The 23,243-nt window shown below is 50.0% G+C and overlaps 1 protein-coding gene across 2 annotated transcripts in view; it reads right to left on the bottom strand.

Moving 5' to 3' along the window:
* The window catches only part of LOC119965920, a 156,136-nt gene extending 137,125 nt beyond the window's left edge, over positions 1–19,011 (bottom strand). For both annotated transcript variants that reach the window (XM_038796932.1, XM_038796933.1), the window contains exon 1: positions 18,900–19,011. In XM_038796932.1, the coding sequence (XP_038652860.1) occupies positions 18,900–18,942 (43 nt within the window). In that variant the 5' untranslated portion in view covers positions 18,943–19,011. The remainder of the gene's footprint in view (positions 1–18,899) is intronic.
* Between the last annotated feature and the right edge of the window lie 4,232 nt (positions 19,012–23,243).

The raw sequence follows: 23,243 nt of genomic DNA, 5'->3' as shown, positions 1-23,243 counted from the left end.
GACTAATGACAATCCCACAATCCTATGGGAGTATGAGCTTCCCCAATGAGGGGGGGCGGAGAAATCATTTGCAGACTCCCTGCATAAATAGAGCTGGCCAGTTTGGAACCAGCAGAGAGAGAGGAGTGAGCAGCAAGGGAAGTTGCTGCTGCTGTTGCATATATATGTTATTGTAAATAAATGTTATTTCTTTGTATCCTGAAAACTCGTGCTGGATTCTTCGTGGCCCTCACAAAAGTGGGATACTGTAGGAATCACATAGATGGGTTTGCCACTAAAGCCACCCCAGTTTCAGAGCTCTTGAAAAAGGACACACCCTGGAATTGGCTTCCAAAGCACACCGACACTTTGTCTACTTCAACGCCAGGAGCATCCGGAATAAGGTGGGTGAGCTTGCAGCATGGGTTGGTACCTGGGATCTCGATGTTGTGGCGATTTCGGAGACATGGGTAGAGCAGGGACAGGAATGGTTGTTGCAGGTTCCAGGATTTAGATGTTTCTGTAAGAACAGAGATGGTAAAAGAGGGGGGGGGTGGCATTGTTAATCAAGGAAAGTATTACGGCGGTAGAAAGGACGCTTGAGGACTCGTCTACTGAGGTAGTATGGGCCGAGGTTAGGAACAGTAGAGGAGAGGTCACCCTGTTGGGAGTTGTCTATAGACCTCCGAATAGTTCCAGAGATGTAGAGGAAAGGATTGCAAAGATGATTCTCGACAGGAGCAAGAGTAACAGGGTAGTTGTTATGGGGGAATTTAACTTTCCAAATATTGACTGGAAATACTATAGTTCGAGTACTATAGATGGGTCAGTTTTTGTGCAGTGTGTGCAGGAGGGTTTTCTGACACAGTATGTAGACAGGCCAACAAGGGGCGAGGCCACATTGGATTTGGTACTGGGTAATGAACCCGGCCAGGTGTTAGATTTAGATGTAGGTGAGCACTTTGGTGATAGTGATCACAACTCGGTTATGTTTACTTTAGCAATGGGCAGGGATAGGTATATACCGCAAGGCAAGAATTATAGCTGGGGGAAAGGCAATTATGATGCTATTCGGCAAGATTTAGGATGTATAGGATGGGGAAGGAAACTGCAGGGGATGGGTACAATCGAAATGTGGAGCTTTTTCAAGGAACAGCTACTGCGTGTCCTTGATAAGCATGTACCTGTCAGGCAGGGAGGAAGTTGTCGAGCAAGGGAACCGTGGTTTACTAAGGAAGTTGAAGCACTTGTCAAGAGGAAGAAGAAGGCTTATGTTACGATGAGACATGAAGGCTCAGTTAGGGCACTTGAGAGTTACAAGTTAGCCAGGAAGGACCTAAAGGGAGAGTTAAGAAGAGCGAGGAGAGGACACGAAAAGTCGTTGGCGGATAGGATCAAGGAAAACCCTAAGGCTTTCTATAGGTATATCAGGAACAAAAGAATGACTCGAGTAAGATTAGGGCCAATCAAGGATAGTAGTGGAAAGTTGTGTGTGGAATCAGAGGAGATAGGGGAAGCGTTAAATGGATATTTTTCGTCAGTGTTTACACTGGAGAAAGACAATGTTGTCGAGGAGAACACTCAGGTTCAGTCGACCAGGCTAGATGGAATTGAGGTTCAAAAGGAGGAGGTGTTAGCAATTTTGGAAAATGTCAAAATAGATAAGTCCCCTGGGCCAGATGGGATTTATCCTAGGATTCTCTGGGAAGCCAGGGAGGAGATTGCAGAGCCTTTGTCCTTGATCTTTATGTCGTCTTTGTCGACAGGCATAGTGCCGGAAGACTGGAGGATAGCAAATGTTGTCCCCTTGTTCAAGAAGGGGAACATAGAACGATACAGCGCAGTACAGGCCCTTCGGCCCTCGATGTTGCACCGACATGGAAAAAATCTAAAGGCCATCTAACCTACACTATGCCCTTATCATCCATATGCTTATCCAATAAATTTTTAAATGCCCTCAATGTTGGCATGTTCACTACTGTTGCAGGTAGGGCATTCCACCGCCTCACCACTCTTTGCGTAAAAAACCCACCTCTGACCTCTGTCCTATATCTATTACCCCTCAATTTAAGGCTATGTCCCCTCGTGCTAGCCACCTCCATCCGCGGGAGAAGGCTCTCGCTGTCCACCCTATCTAACCCTCTGATCATTTTGTATGCCTCTATTAAGTCACCTCTTAACCTTCTTCTCTCTAACGAAAACAACCTCAAGTCCATCAGCCTTTCCTCATAAGATTTTCCCTCCATACCAGGCAACATCCTGGTAAATCTCCTCTGCACCCGTTCCAAAGCTTCCACGTCCTTCCTATAATGAGGCGACCAGAACTGTACGCAATACTCCAAATGCGGCCGTACTAGAGTTTTGTACAACTGCAACATGACCTCATGGCTCCGGAACTCAATCCCTCTACCAATAAAGGCCAACACACCATAGGCCTTCTTCACAACCCTATCAACCTGGGTGGCAACTTTCAGGGATCTATGTACATGGACACCGAGATCCCTCTGCTCATCCACACTACCAAGAATTTTACCATTAGCCAAATATTCCGCATTTCTGTTATTCTTTCCAAAGTGAATCACCTCACACTTCTCCACATTAAACTCCATTTGCCACCTGTCAGCCCAGCTCTGCAGCTTATCTATGTCCCTCTGTAACCTGCAACATACTTCCGCACTGTCTACAACTCCACCGACTTTAGTGTCGTCTGCAAATTTACCTCACCCATCCTTCTGCGCCCTCCTCTAGGTCATTTATAAAAATGACAAACAGCAACGGCCCCAGAACAGATCCTTGTGGTACGCCACTCGTAACTGAACTCCATTCTGAACATTTCCCATCAACTACCACTCTCTGTCTTCTTTCAACTAGCCAATTTCTGATCCACATCTCTAAATCACCCTCAATCCCCAGCCTCCGTATTTTCTGCAATAGCCGACGCTTTACTGAAATCCATATACACCACATCAACTGCTCTACCCTCGTCTACCTGTTCAGTCACCTTCTCAAAGAACTCGATAAGGTTTGTGAGGCATGACCTACCCTTCACAAAACCATGCTGACTGTCCCTAATCATATTATTCCTATCTAGATGATTATAAATCGTATCTTTTATAATCCTCTCCAAGACTTTACCCACCACAGACGTTAGGCTCACCGGCCTATAGTTACCGGGGTTATCTCTACTCCCCTTCTTGAACAAAGGGACCACATTTGCTATCCTCCAGTCCTCTGGCACTATTCCTGTAGCCAATGATGACCTAAAAATCAAAGCCAAAGGCTCAGCAATCTCTTCCCTGGCTTCCCAGAGAATCCTAGGATAAATCCCATCCGGCCCCGGGGACTTATCTATTTTCACCTTGTCCAGAATTGCCAACACTTCTTCCCTACGCACCTCAGTGCCATCTATTCTAATAGCCTGGATCTCAGCATTCTCCTCCACAATATTATCTTTTTCTTGAGTGAAAACTGACGAAAAGTATTCATTTAGTATCTCGCTTATCTCCTCAGCCTCCACACACAACTTCCCACCACTGTCCTTGACTGGCCCTACTCTTACCCTAGTCATTCTTTTATTCCTGACATACCTATAGAAAGCTTTTGGGTTTTCCTTGATCCTACCTGCCAAAGACTTCTCATGTCCCCTCCTTGCTCGTCTCAGCTCTCTCTTTAGATCCTTCCTCGCTTCCTTGTAACTATCAAGCGCCCCAACTGAAACTTCACGCCTCATCTTCACATAGGCCTCCTTCTTCCTCTTAACAAGAGATTCCACTTCTTTGGTAAACCACGGTTCCCTCGCTCGACCCCTTCCTCCCTGCCTGACTGGTGCGTACTTATCAAGAACATGCAATAACTGTTCCTTGAACAAGCTCCACATATCCAGTGTGCCCAACCCTTGCAGCCTACTTCTCCAACCAACACATCCTAAGTCATGTCTAATGGCATCATAATTGCCCTTCCCCCAGCTATAACTCTTGCCCTGCGGGGTATACTTATCCCTTTCCATCACTAACGTAAAGGTCACCGAATTGTGGTCACTGTTTCCAAAGTGCTCACCTACCTCCAGATCTAACACCTGGCCTGGTTCATTACCCAAAACCAAATCCAATGTGGCCTCGCCTCTTGTTGGCCTGTCAACATATTGTGTCAGGAAACCCTCCTGCACACATTGTGCAAAGAATGACCCATCTAATGTACTCGAACTATATCTTTTCCAGTCAATATTTGGAAAGTTAAAGTCTCCCATAACAACTACCCTGTTACTTTCGCTCTTTTCCAGAATCATCTTCGCCATCCTTTCCTCTACATCCCTAGAACTATTAGGTGGCCTATAGAAAACTCCCAACAGGGTGACCTCTCCTTTCCTGTTTCTAACCTCAGCCCATACTACCTCAGAAGAAGAGTCCCCATCTAGCATCTTTTCCGCCACCGTAATACTGTCCTTGACTAGCAGCGCCACACCTCCCCCTCTTTTGCCCCCTTCTCTGAGCTTACTAAAACACCTAAACCCCGGAACCTGCAACAACCATTCCTGTCCCTGCTCTATCCATGTCTCTGAAATGGCCACAACATCGAAGTCCCAGGTACCAACCCATGCTGCCAGTTCCCCTACCTTATTTCGTATACTCCTGGCATTGAAGTAGACACACTTCAAACCACCTACCTGAACACTGGCACCCTCCTGCGAAGTCAAATCTGTGCTCCTGACCTCTATACTCTCAATCTCCCGTACCCCAAAACTACAATCCAGGTTCCCATGCCCCTGCTGAATTAGTTTAAACCCCCCCAAAGAGCACTAACAAATCTCCCCCCCAGGATATTGGTGCCCCTCAGGTTCAGATGTAGACCATCCTGTCTATAGAGGTCCCACCTTCCCCAGAAAGAGCCCCAGTTATCCAGAAATCTGAATCCCTCCCGCCTGCACCATCCCTGTAGCCACGTGTTTAATTGCTCTCTCTCCCTATTCCTCATCTCAGGGAGTAGAGACAACCCTGGTAATTATAGACCTGTGAGCCTTACTTCGGTTGTGGGTAAAATGTTGGAAAAGGTTATAAGAGATAGGGTTTATAATCATCTTGAAAAGAACAAGTTGATTAGCGATAGTCAACACGGTTTTGTGAACCTTATTGAGTTTTTTGAGAAGGTGACCAAACAGGTGGATCAGGGTAAAGCTGTTGATGTGGTGTATATGGATTTCAGTAAGGCGTTTGATAAGGTTCCACACGGTAGGCTATTGCAGAAAATAAGGAAGTATGGAATTGAAGGTGATTTAGCGGTTTGGATCAGTAATTGGCTAGCTGAAAGAAGAGGGTGGTGGTTGATGGCAAATGTTCATCCTGGAGTTCAGTTACTAGTGGTGTACCGCAAGGATCTGTTTTGGGGCCACTGTTGTTTGTCATTTTTATAAATGACCTGGAAGAGGGTGTAGAAGGATGGGTTAGTAAATTTGCAGATGACACGAAGGTCGGTGGAGTTGTGGATAGTGCTGAAGGATGTTATAGGATACAGAGGGACATAGATAAGCTGCAGAGCTGGGCTGAGACGTGGCAGATGGAGTTTAATGCGGAAAAGTGTGAGGTGGTTCACTTTGGAAGGAGTAACAGGAATGCAGAGTACTGGGCTAATGGCAAGATTCTTGGTAGTGTAGATGAACAGAGAGATCTCGGCATCCAGGTACATAAATCCCTGAAAGTTGCCACCCAGGTTAATAGGGCTGTTAAGAAGGCATATGGTGTGCTAGCCTTTATAAGCAGGGGGATTGAGTTTCGGAACCACATGGTCATGCTGCAGCTGTACATAGCTCTGGTGCGGCCGCACCTGGAGTACTGCGTGCAGTTCTGGTCACCACATTATAGGAAGGATGTGGAAGCTTTGGAAAGGGTTCAGAGGAGATTTACTAGGATGTTGCCTGGTATGGAGGGAAGGTCTTACGAGGAAAGGCTCAGGGAATTGAGGTTGTTTTCGTTAGAGAGGAAAAGGCTGAGAGGTGACTTAATAGAGACATATAAGATAGTCAGAGGATTAGATAGGGTGGACAGTGAGAGTCTTTTTCCTCGGATGCTGATGACCAACACGAGGGGACATAGCTTTAAATTGAGGGGTGATAGATATAGGACAGATATCAGAGGCAGTTTCTTTACTCAGAGAGTAGTAGGGGTGTGGAACGCCCTGTCTGCAACAGTAGTACACTCGCCAACTTTAAGGGCATTTAAGTGGTCACTGGTTAGACATATGGATGAAAATGGAATAGTGTAGGTCAGATAGGCTTCAGATGGTTTCACAGGTCGGCGCAACATCGAGGGCCGAAGGGCCCGTACTGCGCTGTAGTGTTCTATGTTCTATGACAGCATCTTAGGAACATCCCCCACTTTACAAGTTCCCGACCCTGACTTGCCATATGCCTTCGAAGTAGCAACCACCGACCAAACACTGTCAGCGGTGCTCCTACAGGAACACCATGACCGATTAGGACCAGTGGCCTATGCTTTCAGAGTTTTAGACCCCGTAGAACAGGGATTTTCTGGCTGTGAACAACAGCTGCTCGCAGTCTTTTGGGCATTCAATATTATGCATACATTACAGGCCTCAACCCAGTCACGATTCTCACCGAGTACACCCCCACTCAACTTTTGTTAGACGGCAGACTAAAGGACGGTTCAGTCAGCCAGGTCAGAGCAGCTCGCTGGACACTATTGCTGCAAGGCAGGGACATCTCCGTAAAGCGCACCAAGACCCACACTTTTTTAGCGGACAATTTGCAATATGCAGGGACCCCACATGAGTGCCAGACCGTTGCAGCCAAACACCACACAGGACCCATTATTCCCAAGTCACTACAGCCCCGCGCAGGCATCGAGAAACCAGGTTCCCTAAACTCAGGGGAACATTTATAATCCTTGTGGCTTGCTCCTCCATTATTGAGGATGGTGTTAGGATAACTGGATGCGGGATTTATATGGAGGATTCACAGCGACGTTCACTAGAAGAGGTATCTTTAAAATTGCCAGGACATTTAGGAGCCCAGGCAGCAGAGCTCACAGCCATAGCCTATGTAATTGACCACCCAGACTCTTTCCCAATGCCTTTGGACATACACTCAAGACAGCATGTTTACAACAGTTTAACCACATTCCTCCCCTATGGGAAGCTCGTGGTTTTGTGTACGCCGACGGAAAACACCTACCCTCCGCCCCTGTACTGAAACACATCCTTAAAGAAGTCGCCAGCCGAACATATGGCATCATTAGAGTGATAAGTCATCACCGCACCTCCCCACCCGGTAATCTCAAGGCAGACTCCTTAGCTGAAGCTGGAGCCCGCAATGGTCACTTCTGGTAGCCACCCGAAGGCGAGCAGATACATATACTCCAGGTATCCCAAACCAATATCGAAGATCTGTCCCAAGCACAGAAGGCAGACGAGTCCCTTAAACAGGTTTTGAACGTCACCTACCCAGCCCCTTATGATAAATAGAAGCACACACTCACTATACAGGGCGGCATAATTTCAAAGGACGGAATTTATGTGGTCCCCAAACAGGACAAAAAACAGTTAATATACCAGTTCCATAACGGACACGGACATCAGGGAATAGACACTACCATTGCTCATTTAAAACCTCTGCGCTGGTGGCCCAAATTGAAAAGCGACATCACCCATTATGTTGAAAATTACCTCATTTGTGCTCAAAACAATCCCGACCGTTATGCAAAGAAGGGATAATTAAGACACACCCGACCTGTAGAGAGCCCCTGGACAAATCTTCAAATCAATTACATTGGTCCCCTCCCCTCCCCCTGAAGAAATGATTTCAAATATGTTCTGGTCGTTATCGATACATTCACTAAATGGGTCAAGGCATTTCCCACTCGTTCCAACACAGCAAAGGTCACCGCTAAAATCTTGACCCATCAGATATTCACGCGCTAGGGTCTTCCATGCAGCATTGAGTCCGACCAAGGTTTCCACTTCAGCGGCAGGGTAATGCAAAACGTAATGACAATATTTGGCATGATACAGAAATTCCACATAGCATACCACCCCTAGTCCAATGGCACCGTAGAGCGCATGAACCGCACTTTAAAAACAACTTAGGAAAACGGTGCAGCAGAACAACACCACTTGGGACACAGTAATTCACTTGGCCCCCATGGTCATTAGAAACACGGTTTCCAGTTCCACAGGTTTCACCTCCCACACACTTATGACTGGGAGACCCATGAAAGGCATTGAGTATTTACTAACACTTGATTTGGCCAACCCCACAGTAACCACAGTGCAACAGGTCACAGAAAACATTAAAGAGGCACAACTGGCTGCTGCTATCCGACTAGACGCTCAGAAAAGACAGAGTAAAGCCAACTTTGAAAAAAGGTCCATCCCACTGAATACACAATCGGCCAGCAAGTTATGATCTCGTTGTACAACCCAAGCTCCTTCCTATCCCTTAAATCGTGGCCCCTACTCCATTTCTGACAAAGTAACCCCCTCCGTTTACAAAATAGCATACCCTAATGGTAAGACTGGTTGGTTCCACATCAACCAATTCAAAGCCTACGGAACATAGAACATAGAACAGTACAGCACAGAACAGGCCCTTCGGCCCTCGATGTTGTGCAGAGCAATGATCACCCTACTCAAACCCACGTATCCACCCTATACCCGTAGCCCAACAACCCCCCCCCTTACTTTTTTAGGACACTACGGAGTCCAACGTAACCATGCCCACCACGTCACCGTGGCAATGGGAGATGACGATGCCCCGCCCACTGAAGCTTCCCCCAACCCAACCACTCCCCCCTCATGATGACACCCTTCCCTTAACTCTGCCCATACACGCAGGCTTCGCACTTGAACTTGACTCGGATGATGACCTCCTGGATTTGACTAGTAACCCGAGCGACTTGCTTGATCTCTCTGACATCAGCTATCCTAGCCCCCAAAACAACGACTTGGTTCAATTAGGCCCCAAGCTGACCGGCGGTCCCCACTGACTTATCCGCCTTCCCCTCGCAGCATTGCTTCCACTCCCAGGACCCTGACCATGACTACCCTCCGCCACACCACAACCCCAATCCTCCACTATGGCACCATGACCCTTCTCGCAGACTGGTAAGGCATGACGGATCGGACAATTCACAGGCCCACGCGGCAAATGTCCAGAGACGAGTCTGGCAGCCAGGAGGGGAAGATGATTCAGACAATGAGCCTCTTCTGGAAAATGATTTAACGGAACAATCGATGTACGCAAATATCTGAGGTGTCCAGATGATGATAAGCGGACGCCCACTAAGAATTAAGGTGTCCAATTTCTGATGGAGCCTGCCCGCCCTCTTCTTCTTCTTCACCTCTCTTTTTAACACATGGTTTTAATTCATGTTGGACTGACACCACATTGCACAAGAAGATCTTTATACAGTCAAACACACAGTATACTCCACAATGGCAAGTCAAAGACACAATCTGCGGGCCCCACGCCGAACCGCACACACCTCGTCGAATTCATAGGATGAGAAATTTTTTGGGTTTTCCAGTGCAAGTAGTTGGTGAACATCCTGCCTTTTAGATGTGCAATCCCCATGGAGGAATATTTCACATGAATACAAACACTTCCTGTTCGTCACGGTCACCCAGTTAGTGAGACACAGCACTGATCCCCGCCCTACCTGAGGACTAGGTACGGTAAGGGCAGCACGGTAGCATTGTGGATAGCACAATTGCTTCACAGCTCCAGGGTACCAGGTTCGATTCCGGCTTGGGTCACTGTCTGTGCGGAGTCTGCACATCCTCCCCGTGTGTGCGTGGGTTTCCTCCGGGTGCTCCGGTTTCCTCCCACAGTCCAAAGATGTGCAGGTTAGGTGGATTGGCCATGCTAAATTGCCCTTAGTGTCCAAAATTGCCCTTAGTGTTGGGTGGGGTTACTGGGTTATGGGGATAGGGTGGAGGTGTTGACCTTGGGTAGGGTGCTCTTTCCAAGAGTCGGTGCAGACTCGATGGGCCGAATGGCCTCCTTCTGCACTGTAAATTCTATGAAATTCTATGACTCCAAAAATTGGTCAAGTAAAGCTTGGGTAGTATAGAAACGGCATTTCCCCCACCCTACCCGGGGATCCCACACAGTCATCAACTGTAGCGGCCCATACACATCCCATGTCACTCTCAAATTCGATGGAATGGTTTTCTGCACACTTCATTGCCTTGAGCAGGTCTTAATCTTCACTTCCAATCTGACTCTATCCCCTCTGTTTGGTTGTGGGATAAAGAATGTATTCCACAATGCTCCGCACGCTAAACCCTTCTCTCTTCCACCTTTCTCTAGACCCCTTCGGTCTTTCACTCCCACATGCTATTTACACATAAGACACAACGGTTGTTGACTACTGCTGCTATACACAGAACCCCTCTGTGCCCCGGGACAAAACTTTATAAAACTGGCTGGTTAAGCAAAGCCTCAAACTCCCATAGAATCATAGAATTTATAGTGCAGAAGGAGGCCATTCAGCCCATCGAGTCTGCACCGGCTCTTGGAAAGAGCACCCTACCCAACGTCAACAACTCCACCCTATCCCCATAACCCAGTAACCCCACCCAACACTAAGGGCAATTTTGGACACTAAGGGCAATTTATCATGGCAAATCCACCTAACCATAATTGTGACTAAGATGGAGACAGGTCGAAGAAAGTGTCCGGCCAATCCAAGCATAGACCACACACGCTATGAGATACTCAAACAATAGAATTTTGCACTTTAATTTGTATTTCTGGTCTCTCTCCAAAATCTATTGAAAACAAAATGGGGGAGTCACACATGGTGACAATCATAAAGGGTAATTGGAATTAAGAGAGAAAGACTAATAAAATACAGATGTTAACCAACGATAATAACACTATACTATGCTTGATTCCTTAGGAATAACGGAAATACACGGAAGACAGACAAAGTTCAGAATGAATCCAGGACCCCTATTCTTCGCAATGATGATCGCTGGACTTACTGAACTCAAGAGCGCAACAAAACATTGACTTTCTCCATGCTGGACAACTCGCCCCACAAAGTGCAGGGGAATGTGAGGACGGTACATTATGGGTAAACCTCAACAGAAGCATCCTATTTGGGTGTAACAATCATAGGGCAATGTACAAAAGGCCCAACAGGACCACATCTACTGCTACATCAGCACAACTGGAAAAGGGAATTGGTGGGAACTTATGAATGAAGGGTGCCCCAAAATAGGATGTTTGAGGAGAAGCTCACGGAACACATTAGGAATCGGTCAAAACTACCCCGGGACACCCACTAAAGGTAACCCAGCAACTGTTAGAGATTGAATCCCCCCCCCCCCCCCCCCCCCCCAACGGGTGGGAAGATATTGAAAAATGGAACCCTCTCTCTTCCATAGTCGAGGCCCTCCTCCTGATTGCGGTAATATATCTTGTCATCCTCACATTCCAACTCTGTAAATGGAAGGCAAAAGCCTCCCATCCCCAGATATACACGGTCCGAGCCTTCCTTTTGGAATTCAATAAGAAGGTATCCTGAGAATGTACAACTTATAATCAAATGTAACAGCCACTGCTGAAATGAGCCATCTCTGCCTTTGTATTAATGATAAGGTTAAGTAGAATGAAATGCTGCTTTAAATTTTTGTCTTGTAAATAATTTCTTTCATGTTCTGAGTAAGCAGCATGAGTGCAGGTGAGCTTAGAAAGCTTAGTTAGAAATTAACTGACTTTATATGAATTTAATTTAAAATGAAATGAAAAATGAAATGAAAATCGCTTATTGTCACGAGTCGACTTCAATGAAGTTACTGTGAAAAGCCCCTAGTCGCCACATTCCGGCGCCTGTTCGGGAAGGCTGTTATGGGAATCGAACCGTGCTGCTGGCCTGCCTCGGTCTGTTTTCAAAGCCAGCGATTTAGCCCAGTGTGCTAAACAGCCCCGCTGAAAAAATAATTAGTAATGGATTTAATTTTGATGAACTGTATGTAATAATGAATGAATTAGGTAAAACTTTGCATTGAATTTAGGACACAATAGAGTAGGACCTGAACTGATCGACAGGTGACTGGGAGAAAAAGTAGACATAGGCTTGAGTCTGTCATCCACCACGCTTCACATTCAAGATCAAGAGGATGGATATGTGGCCATCTAAAATGGCCACCCACAAAGGACAATGGGAATTGTGGTCAAGTTGGGACACAGACAGTACACAGCCCCTGTGTATTGTGCAAAGGGAAACCAGACCAAACTGAAACTTGCACCTGTTAAAGGTCAATCACCAATTTCCCCAGAACAATAGACTCAAATCAAGAAATAGCAGCAGTAGCAGACTCACCGGCGCCGCTTCCCCTTATTTGGAAAGACATACATACTTGGGACAATGGTAACTAGGACCCACCCAGCCATCGAGGTACCCGCCCCAATTGGCTAGAATCGATTTGGGTAATCAAGACCCTATCGATCCATTGGATCCTGAGTTAGCACCGCCCAAAAGGGCGTGAGAAAGGAGAAGGATGAGAGGCACTGTGCCGCTAGGGATCGGTCTCTTTTGGGCCCGGCCTGTGCCCACACCAACTGCAGCATAACGACCAGCCAAGTTCAAGACCCGCGATCGCTACCTGAGAGAGACGAGCCGCAGACGAGACAAACCTGCCGACACACATGGGGATTCAGATAACGGCCTTATCTACCAACACAGTAGCATAGTGGTTCGCACAATTGCTTCACAGATCCAGGGTCCCAGGTTCGATTCCCGGCTTGGTTCACTGTCTGTGCGGAGTCTGCACGTTCTCCCGGTGTGTGCGTGGGTTTCCTCCGGGTGCACCGGTTTCCTCCCACAGTCCAAAGATGTGCAGGTTAGGTGGATTGGCCATGCTAAATTGCCCTTAGTGTTAGGTGGGGTTACTGGACTATGGGGATAGGATGGAAGGGTGGGCTTGGGTAGGGTGCTCTTTCCTAGAGCCAGTGCAGACTCGGACCGAATGTCCTCCTTCTGCACTGTAAATTCTATGATTCTACCTGCACAAAGCCGGTCTCCCAGAAGTTAAGTAAAGGTCATCTTAGTTGATAGGTGTAGTTTAATACATAGCTGCATGTATCACTGCACATAGAGATAAGTCTTGTGTTTGATAATAAACTGTCTTTTGAACTAACATACTGGTTGTGCGGTCATTTGGTCAATAAAAGAAACATATTCGCAGCTTGTGGTTATTATTAGCAACAGGGTGCCCCTCAAACATGTCAGGAATCACCGAGTGTGCCAGGAATAAGGAGGCATGCACACTGCCTGGTATCGGACGCAGAAGTGCACAATGTGCAGCTGATGGTCACAGACCAGCTGGATGTTCATCGAGTTAGTGTACAGCAGCCTGTTATCCGCAGGTTCACCTAGGGCGACATGCATCCCGTCTATCGCCCTCTGGACATTCCGGCAATGGCGCCGAACCCCGCTGCTCGGGCATCCTGGTTGGCTTGCTCCACATGGAAATGGATGTATTGCACCGCCTGGACATATAGGGCCTCCGTGACATCACGGATGCACCTGTGCATTGAGGTCTGGTGGATCTCTGAGTTCCCCACTCGGCGACTGGAAGGGCCCCATTGCGTAAACGTTCAGGCGACCGTCACCTTGACGGTCACTGGGAGCAGGTGTCCTCCCCCATATCCCCGCGGTGCCATGTGTGCCATCATCTGGCAGATATGTTGCGCTGTCTCTCTGCTCATCCGGAGTCGTCGACGACATGCTTGGTCCAGCAGGTCGTGGAATGACAGGCGTTGCCGGTACACACGAGGCCAAGGAGGCAGCGCCTCCTCCTCGCCCTGCTGGGGGGCCGGCCCACCAGCCTGTGCGACCTCCACCTGCCCCTTTGCAGCCCGTTGCTCTGCAGCCCATCCCTCTGCTGGCTGCTCCGCTGCTGCATCTTCCCCCTTCTCTCCAAGCGGCCCCCGCTCATGCAACCGTAGGGCATCTCACAGAGCTGCGACCATCAGCACGGCAGCCACCATTGCTGGTTGAACTCCAAACGTTATTGTCTGCATGGGGTGAAAGGCCAACATGTTCGCATGGCGCATTCACCTGTGCCCAACCACGTTCCAAGACCTACACGGTGGCCCCAGTTGGCAGTCGGGCTCCGCCCACGCATGTCCCTCACCCACCCCCGACCCTTTGGTATCCAGCACTGTTGGTGCCCCCGGTTCTGGCGTCTGTCCCTGCTGCCAGAGGTACTGTTGGCTGTCACTGCCCTCACTGGGGGTTGCCTTGTGTGTGGTCCTGTGTGGCTCCCTGGTGGGTGGCGGGCGGTTGGGCGGGGTGTTTGGGGACGGGACGTGTTGTGGTAGGGGGTGGGGTGGGCGTACCCATACGGCCGGCATCACTGTGTAGAAACAGGGGCCGAGCTGGGTGGTCAGTAAAATGGCCCTCGGAATGGTCCTGTGGGGGACACCCCGGCTGCTTGGCCTGTCCCCCCTCCCTTCCCCCGGCCCTGGTAGGGGCTCCCCCACCACAGCCAGCACGACCGGTGTCCAGGCCGGCAGCCTGCAGTCACTCACTCCGTGTCCTATCTCCTCTCTCTAGTTCAGCAGCCATCATACCAGGTTCACGATTTTTGAAACTACAAGTGAACCACGCCGCTGGGAATTCGGCTGTTCGGAGGCAGTGAACCTCGGAGGCCCACGGAGAATAGGAGGATGGATTCTCCGATTTTGCGGCTATACCCCCACGCCAGCGTGGGAACGATGGCATTTTACTACCGAAAATCCGGCGCAAAATGGCCACTGATCCTCCGTTTGGCTGGGCGCTAGCGGCCGAGCAGCGTAGAGCACCCGGCTCTAGCTGCTGATACGGCCCAGAGAATTGCTGGGTCCGTGGCGCGCATGTGCACGGCGGCGGCAGCCTGCAGCAGCCACGCAATGCAACGTGGCGCCGACCGCTCCGAACCCGGCCTTCAAAATAGTGTCCCCACTTTGACCAGCTCACGAGTCCCTGACCACCGCCCAACAGTGCCCCCAGCCACTGACAAAATCCCCCCCTGCCCGCAGATCGGCCCTCCCCAAACTGTGGCGGCGCTGGACTGAGTCCGCAGCTGCCACGCCAAGTTCCCGACGGATTATACCACACGCCACCGACGGGGACTCGGCCGGGGGCGCAGCATCGGTGGTGGGCCTGAGACAACACCCCAAGGCCGTTGATAAGCCGCTTTGGAGAGGGCAGAGTTTGCGAATGCGGCGCCGCCCCAGATTTGGTCGTAAACAGGTATTCTCCGGCAGATCGCCAAACGCGATTTCAGTGTCAGCGATAGGAGAATCCCGCCCAGGGTATCAGGCCCGCTAATGATATGCCTACTGTACTTCACCGCCGCGCGGCGTGTGACGCATTTACTCCATTTTCGGGGTGCCGGAGCATCCCGATTTGGCGTTGAACCAGTGCCTACCACAATTTTGGCGTCAGAGGCTGTTCTCCGCCCAATCGGTTTTGCGATTTTGGCATTGGCAAGCAGAGAATCCCACCCTCAGTGTTGATGCCAACACTTTGTAGAATTCGTGGACTTTCACAGCTGAAAAATTAGCCCCATACCTGGACTGATACTGCTACTGCTAAACGGCTAGAACCGGTGCCATGTGGAGCACAATCAATTCCAAAGAGAAATGGGGCCGGATTCGCTGGTTTTGCAATTCACTCAAAGGCTGCCAAGCTGCAGATACACACTTCACTCCCCACACACACACACCATCCCAGTCAACAAGATGGCAGTGAGGAGAACAGCCCAAAGTTTCTCTCTTGGACGCTGTGGAGGAGCGGCAGATTACCTTTTACCTCGGCCTGGGCAGAAGACTGCCAGCTGTCACCATTCGCTGTGCCTGGGCGCAGGTGGCAGGGGCCGTGAGCGCCATCGGCAACACCGTCTGGATGGGCCAGCAGTGGCGGAAAACAATTTGCAACCTCCTCAGGGTGGCCAGGGTGAATAGGCAGCACTGTGCCCTTGGCAGTCCCACACACCCGTAACCCTTCCCCATCAGGAGGATAGCCAAGCCCCCGCCCTGCACCACATGCCAGTACCCATACCAGCCGCTATGGCTGGGTAACCTGGCTACTGAGGCCACCACCCCTGGTCTGCATGCGTTGGACTGTCTACCACTGTCACTTTCTGTCCGTCCAGGGCTGCGGCAACGAGCAGGTTGGCCACCTTTGCTGGTTGAATTCGAATATCCATTGTCTGCAAGGGGTAAAAGGCCTTCATGTTAGCATGGTGCATACACCCTGTATCCAACCAGGTCTGCCAGGCTGCATGGCGGGCCCGGTTGGCACTGCGGCCTCTGCACCACCCCCCGCCTCTTCCCCCAGTGGTCGGCACCGTGGGAGCCTCTGGCCCTGCTGCCCATCCTTGATGCCAGGGGTATCATAGAATTTACAGTGCAGAAGGAGGCCATTCAGCCCATTGTTTCAGTAGCGGCCCTTGGAAAGAGCTCTCTATTTAAAAGCCCACGCCTCCACCCTATCCCCCGTAGCCACACCTAACCTTTTTGGACACTAAGGGCAATTTACCATGGCCAATCCACCTAACCTGCACATCTTTAGACTGTGGGAGGAAACCGGGGAACACAGAGAAAACCCACGCACACACAGGTAGAATGTGCAGACCTCCACACAGACAGTGACCCAAGCTGGGAATTGAACCTGGGACCTTGGAGCTGTGAATCATCTGTGCTAACCACTGTGCTATTGCTGCCTGGCACTGCCCCTGCCAGCGGTTGGCATTGCGACCCTTGTAGGGGCTAGTGTGCGTGTTGCCCTGGTGTGGGGCGCGCCCATTCGGTCGATGTCGCTGTGCAGAACCAGGGGCCAGGGTGGGTGGTTAGTGGGGTGGGCAGCAAGGTGGCTGCCTTGCAGGCCACAATAATGGTAGTCCAGGCTGGACACCGCGCCAGTCCTGTGGAGAGTCACGCCGGCCACTCGACCTGTCGCCCCCCCCACCCCTGGCATGCCCCCCCCCGCCCCAGCCAGGCCAGTGTCTAGCCTGGCAGCCCACAGTCACTCCTCTCCATGGTTTACCTCCTCCTGTAGCCACCTGGGTTGGCCACTTCCATAGTTTAAAATGGAGATTCGCAAAGAACGCAGGGAAAAATGGACAGGCTCAGAGAAGCAAGAAGTTTGCAAAGTTTTCCTGTATATTCGACTCGCAGAAAGCAGACAGCATTGAAACCAGCAATCTGAATATTAATGAGCGATTCCCGGGCACAATGGTAACAATCGAGAACGGTCAAAACAAGTCAGACTCCTCGGCGCCAGCAGGAGTCTAAGACAAAAGAGGCTAACGAGCACCCAAGGAATGCCCAGCGATCAGGGAACAGGCTCAATATTGGGCAATTCAAACCGATCGATTTGGTACGTGATCCAATCGATTGGAGTCAAGAACGGGGTCCGCCCAGAAGGGCGCGAAGCCCCTGGGGCCTATAAAAGACAGGTCCCAAGTTCAATTCAGTCTCTTAGCCGGCCCTCCCAGCAGAACATCTTAGCAGCTTGGAAGAACTCTTGACCATGAGAAGGAGAGGCCTAGCTAACAGCTACACCGACAAGTAAGTGTCCAGTCAACGCACGCTACGAGATAGGCGCTCCTGACCCTTAGTCCATACCAGTTGGAAGCCCGCAGCCCCAGGATTGAACAAGAGGCCATTGTTCACTGACGCAGTGGGTTCTTTTCCAAAGATAAGTATTGGCCTGTAGTGGTAGAGATTGTCTAGTTTCGTAGTGTTTAATCATGAGTAGCGATTAACTGTGTATATAATAAACGTGTTTTGATTTGAACCTTACTAACTGGTATACTGAGTCATTGATCAGCACTTGAACTTGAACCTCGTGGTGGTATCATAAAGATACCTGGCGACTCTAGAACAAGGTAATAAAACAGAGCCAATTGAGTGAAAAGCACACTCACCAGAACGAGCAACACTCCCTTTCTCTCAGCTGCCACCACGCTGGTTTCATGATTTCTAAAAGCACAAGTGAACCGTGCCATCGGGAGCTCGGCCCATCAGAGGCGGAGAATCGCGGAGGTCCTGGAGAATACCAGGTCGGGCACCCTTAATGATATGCAAAAGGTGTTTACTGTACGGGCGTTCTATAACTCATTGACGCTGCTATCAATGTGATGGAGAATTGAAATTTGGCGTCAAATCGGCTCCCGCCGCAATTTTGCCGTCGGAACCGATTCTCTGCCCAACCATGTTATCAATTCCATGTCAGCTAACGGAGAATCCCGTCTCCACATCTTTTGTATTTAATTCCCCTCACAATAAACAATAACATTCTCATAGCTTTCCTAATTATTTGCAATACAGGGGCTGTTTAGCGCAGGGCTAAATCGCTGGCTTTGAAAGCAGATCAAGGCAGGCCAGCAGCACGGTTCAATTCCCGTAACAGCCTCCCCGAACAGGCGCTGGAATGTGGCGACTAGGGGCCTTTCACAGTAACTTAATTTGAAGCCTACTTGTGACAATAAGCGATTTTCATTCATTTCATATCTGCATGCACACTAGCCTCTTGTGATTCATGCACTCGGGACACCCAGATCCCTTTGCACCTCAGAGATTGCAATACCTTAAAGAAAAGCTTATTTTATAATCTTCCTGCCAAAATGGACAATTTCACGTTTGCCCACATACTTAATTTGCCAGTTTTGTTCCCATTCAACCTACCCACTCCCCTTTCCTCAATCTGGCCCCACTCCCTCCATCCACTCCCTTCCTTGATCTTTCCTTCCTCCCTCTCCCACCCTTGGTCGAGATCCCCACCTTTCACTTACCTTCCCTTTCCTTTCCTCACCTCCTTTCATCTCCACGATATCCCCCTCCATCCTCTTTCCTCACATACACTCTCTCCTACGTTCCTTTACTTCCTCCTCTTTCGCATTCGCACTCTCACCATGCCTGATCCAGGACAGACCGAAGAACATTTCTAGCCACATGCTCCTCCCTTCAAGCCTTCCTTGTCTTCAATATAATGCCTCGCGCTCCCACGGCTTCCCGCCCAAACTATCGCGCTCGCGCCGCAGACACAGCTTGGTTCATGGTTCTACTGAAGTGAAGGTGCACGGCCTCGCGCACAGGCGAGGTCACGTGTTCAGCATCGCATTGAGATTGGTCCAATTGATCAGGGTGGGCGGGAGATGTGGGCGCCGGGTCCCCTGATATGGGCGGGGCCGGTATGTCGTCCAGCGGGGCGGGGCCTTACCCTGCCCAGCGATCGCGCGATGTTGTCCCCATGGCGACCAGAGTGAGGGGTGGGGCTGGAATTTAAAACTCGGCAGTTGACAACAAAAAGGATCAATGCCGAAGATGGACGTGTTAAAAGCTGTTTTCAGCTGGATTGTGACTGGTAATTGGAGAATTGATTTGGAATTGTTAATTCGAAAATGAAAATCAGTTATTGTCATGAGTAGGCTTCAATGAAATTACTGTGAAAAGCCACATTCCAGCATCTGTTCGGGGAGGCTGGTACGGGAATTGAACCGTGCCTTGCCTTGGTCTGCTTTCAAAGCCAGTGATTTAGTCCAGTGTGCTGTGTGCATTTGAGCTCCCAGGACTGAGACTGTTAGAAAAACAGACATTGATAGTAAATGTCAGCATCTGTGGAGAGAGAAAAAGAATTAATGTTTCAATTCCATATGACTCTTCAGGCGAGAGAGGCAGAAATGTGATGCTGTTTGTACTGGTGTAGAGGGATGGAGCAACACAGGGCAGGGACAGTTGGGAACTCAGGAGAGATTTGACAAAGATGCCATGGGCAACGGACAAAATAAAATGTGAATGGTGGTGTTAAAGATTTAAAAATAATGATAATTATCGCTTATTGTCACAAGGAGGTGTCATAATATACACTCAAGTATATGATGGTGCACAGACAGGCAGTGATTGACACACAGGATGACCAATGAACACACAGAACACAGCAGCCAATCACCGGACAGGGCACGACCACTATAAAGCCAGAGGGCACTAGTTTTTCCGCTCTCTGGGGATCCAGCCTCTGAGACAGTCAGAGCCTGTGAGCAACAACTCAAAACATCCACCGTGTGGTAGTAAGATAGTCTGGTCAGGTTAGCCTCAGGTCTCCAATCAACTCAGCATAGTGTCAACCCACAGTTAAAGTATGTTTAATAGTTAAGAGTTTAATAAAATAGAGTTGCATTTCTCCAAGTGTTGGAAGCCTGCCTCTCTCACTGCAATGGTAAACGCAGTCCTCGCAAACCCAGCATACCCAACACATCAGTTGGCTTCAATGAAGTTACTGTGCAAAGCCCCGAGTCGCCACATTCCGGTGCCTGTTTGGGGAGGCCGGTATGCTCATCGTGGCATAAAAGATAGCAGAATGCGCTAATAGGATAACCAGGGTCAAGCAGTCTGTGAAATGAAAACTTAAGAACAAGTGACAGGTGACCCTGTGAGGAAGGGTGGGTGGGGTGTGTTATGTTCCTTGTTTTGTTCTCCAAGCTAGCTAAAGATGTAGCGTTCACAAAGAACATAAAATTATATGTTTAAATCAAAACTAATTTATTTTACACTACTTAACTTGATTTGGTTCGCACACTCCACTGAGTAACAGTTAACAAAATAATAGTACTGAATCTACACTCTAACTCAACCTCACACCATCCTTCTACATTGTGTTCTCCATCAGCTACTCCCAGCATGCCTAGAGATGCAGCTTTTTATAAGACCACTCAGTGATGCCATCTGGTGTTGATATAAATGAATATTATTTTGTTAACCCTTTACTATACTTGGACTATACATATCATTACAGGGTGTGACTGGGAAAACTTGCACTTACAAAAAATGGGTCAAGATGGAGGAAAGAGTTCATGATCTCAAGTTTTTGATCTCAATGTTAAACCTAGAGGGCTGTAGAGTGCTCAATGGGAGGGTGAGGTACTGTTACTGCCGTTGTGTTGGGCTTTTCTGGAACATTGCAGCAGGCCAAGGATGGACAAGTGGACATGAGAGCAAGATGGTGAGTTGAAATAGCAAGTGACGACTTCCCGTTGCGGCTATGACCAGCTAAGTCGCACATTTGGCAGCTCCTGCGACAAAGGTGTTTAAGGGCCGATTGGAGGGCCCCGACGGTACTGTAAAGACGAATCCCGGTGGGGGAAGGCTCCCTGAGGAGAGTGAGACCAACTTTATGGTCGGTACTCGGAGTGGGGCGACAAAAAAAGCGGCAGCAGCTCCCCGAAAAAAGCGGGGGAAGAGGACCAAAATGGCGGCCGGTGGCGCACTAGAAGATTGGAGAAAATGGGCGGAGGAGCAGCAGGCCGCTCTCCTCCGGTGTTTTACGGAGCTGAAAGTGGAACTCTTAGAGTCTATGAACGCGACGACCACAAGGCTGATGGGGGCCCAGGCGACCCAAGAGGCGTCGATAAGAGAGCTGCAGCAGGAGATGACTGCAAGGGAGGAGGAGGCCACGGTCCTCGTGGGAAAGGTGGAGGTGCACGAGGCACTCCACCTGAAATGGCAGAGCCGCTTTGAGGAGCTGGACACTCGAATGAGGCGGAAGAACTTGAGGATCCTGGGCCTAGCAGAAGGCCTGGAGGGGCCTGATCTCCCGAAATATGTAGCGGAGATGCTGAGCTCCCTGATGGGAGAGGGGGCTGGTCCATCGCCCCTGGAGCTGGAAGAAGCATATCGGGTCATGGCTAGGCGGCCTAGGGCGAACGAGCCCCCGAGGGCGGTGCTGGTGCGATTCCAGCGTTTCTGTGATCGGGAGAAAGTGCTGAGGTGGGCCAAGAGGGAGAAAAGCAGCAAATGGGAGAATTCGACGGTGCGGATATATCAGGACTGGAGTGCGGAGGTGGCAAAGCGGCGGGCCCGGTTTAACCGGACGAAGGCGGTGCTGCACGCAAAGAGGATCAAGTTCGGAATGCTGCAGCCAGCGCGTTTGTGGGTCACCTACAAGGACCAGCACCATTACTTTGAGACCCCAGAGGAGGCATGGACTTTTGTTCGGGAGGAAAAGCTGGACCTGAACTAGAACTTGGGAACGCCGGCGGTCGAGGCCACCCGAGTACCCTTGACTGATCAAGTGGCCCATGTCTTTCTTAGGCCAGGTTGGAACTTGGTTAAAGTTGATGGATCGTTTGGTTTCTTTGAAACTTGTGTTATGGGGGGTTTCTTTGCTCCTTTTTGTGTGTCTCTTCCCGTTGCCAACTTCCCTTAATTATTGTTGTTGTAGGGGGGGCTTTTTTTACTGTTTTTTGATCTGTTCTTTAAGGGTTATGGTTACTGTTCTGTTCGATGGAGGGTGATGGTTAAATACGTTATTATTGGGTAGTTATTTAGTTATGCAGGCATAGTTATGTATTTATGTATTTATTTGAGATTTGTTATTTATATTGTTATATTGTTAAGTTGGGGAGGCGGGACGGGGGGGTGCAAGTTGGTTATGCGTGTTTTCTTTTTCTCTTTTTTCTTCCTCTCGTTTTAAGGGGGCTTTTTTATGGGCTTGGATGGGGACGGGGGTGGAATTGAAGATGGCGGGGTAGGGTGTGGCCGGGCGAAAGCGCGGGCTTTCCCCTGTTTCCCGCGCGCGGGACGGAGGAAGGGGGAGGAGAGAAGAGTGGGGTGTGGCCAGCAATGGCGGCTTTTCCCGCGCTGAAGCGGGGTCAGAGAGGGATGGCAGGGGGGGGGGAGGCCCCTCCCCCCCACATCGGGAGGAGTCGGAGTGTGGCAGGGGCAGCCGGGTCAGCGAAAACCAGCTGACTCTCGGGAGTACGATGGTGGATACACCGCGGCTAGGAGGGGTCCTAGCCAGGGGGGGGGGGGGGGGGGGGGGGGGGGGAAGGGGGGTTAGGGGGGGATACCGGGTTGCTGCTGGAAAGGCCGAGGACGGGAAGGGAAGAACGGGAGGAGAGAGGGGGAGGGGCCATCGCCATGGGGAACGGGTCAGAAGGGGAGGGTCGACCCGGGGCGAACAGGGGACAGGACATGGCTAATAGACAGGGGAAAGGGACGGGTCGCTCCGCGACCCGGTTGATTACTTGGAACGTGAGGGGGCTGAATGGGCCGGTCAAGAGATCAAGGGTTTTTTCACACCTAAAGGGACTGCAGGCGGATGTGGCAATGTTGCAGGAGACTCACTTGAGAGTAGTAGACCAGGTACGCCTGAGAAGGGGGTGGGTGGGACAGGTGTTCCACTCAGGCTTGGACGCAAAGAACCGGGGGGTGGCGATTTTGGTGGGAAAGAGGGTGTCGTTCGTGGCGGCGCAGGTGG

Source organism: Scyliorhinus canicula, chromosome 5, assembly GCF_902713615.1.
Source record: "Scyliorhinus canicula chromosome 5, sScyCan1.1, whole genome shotgun sequence".
NCBI lineage: Eukaryota > Metazoa > Chordata > Chondrichthyes > Carcharhiniformes > Scyliorhinidae > Scyliorhinus > Scyliorhinus canicula.
This window is presented reverse-complemented; position numbering and strand designations above follow the sequence as displayed.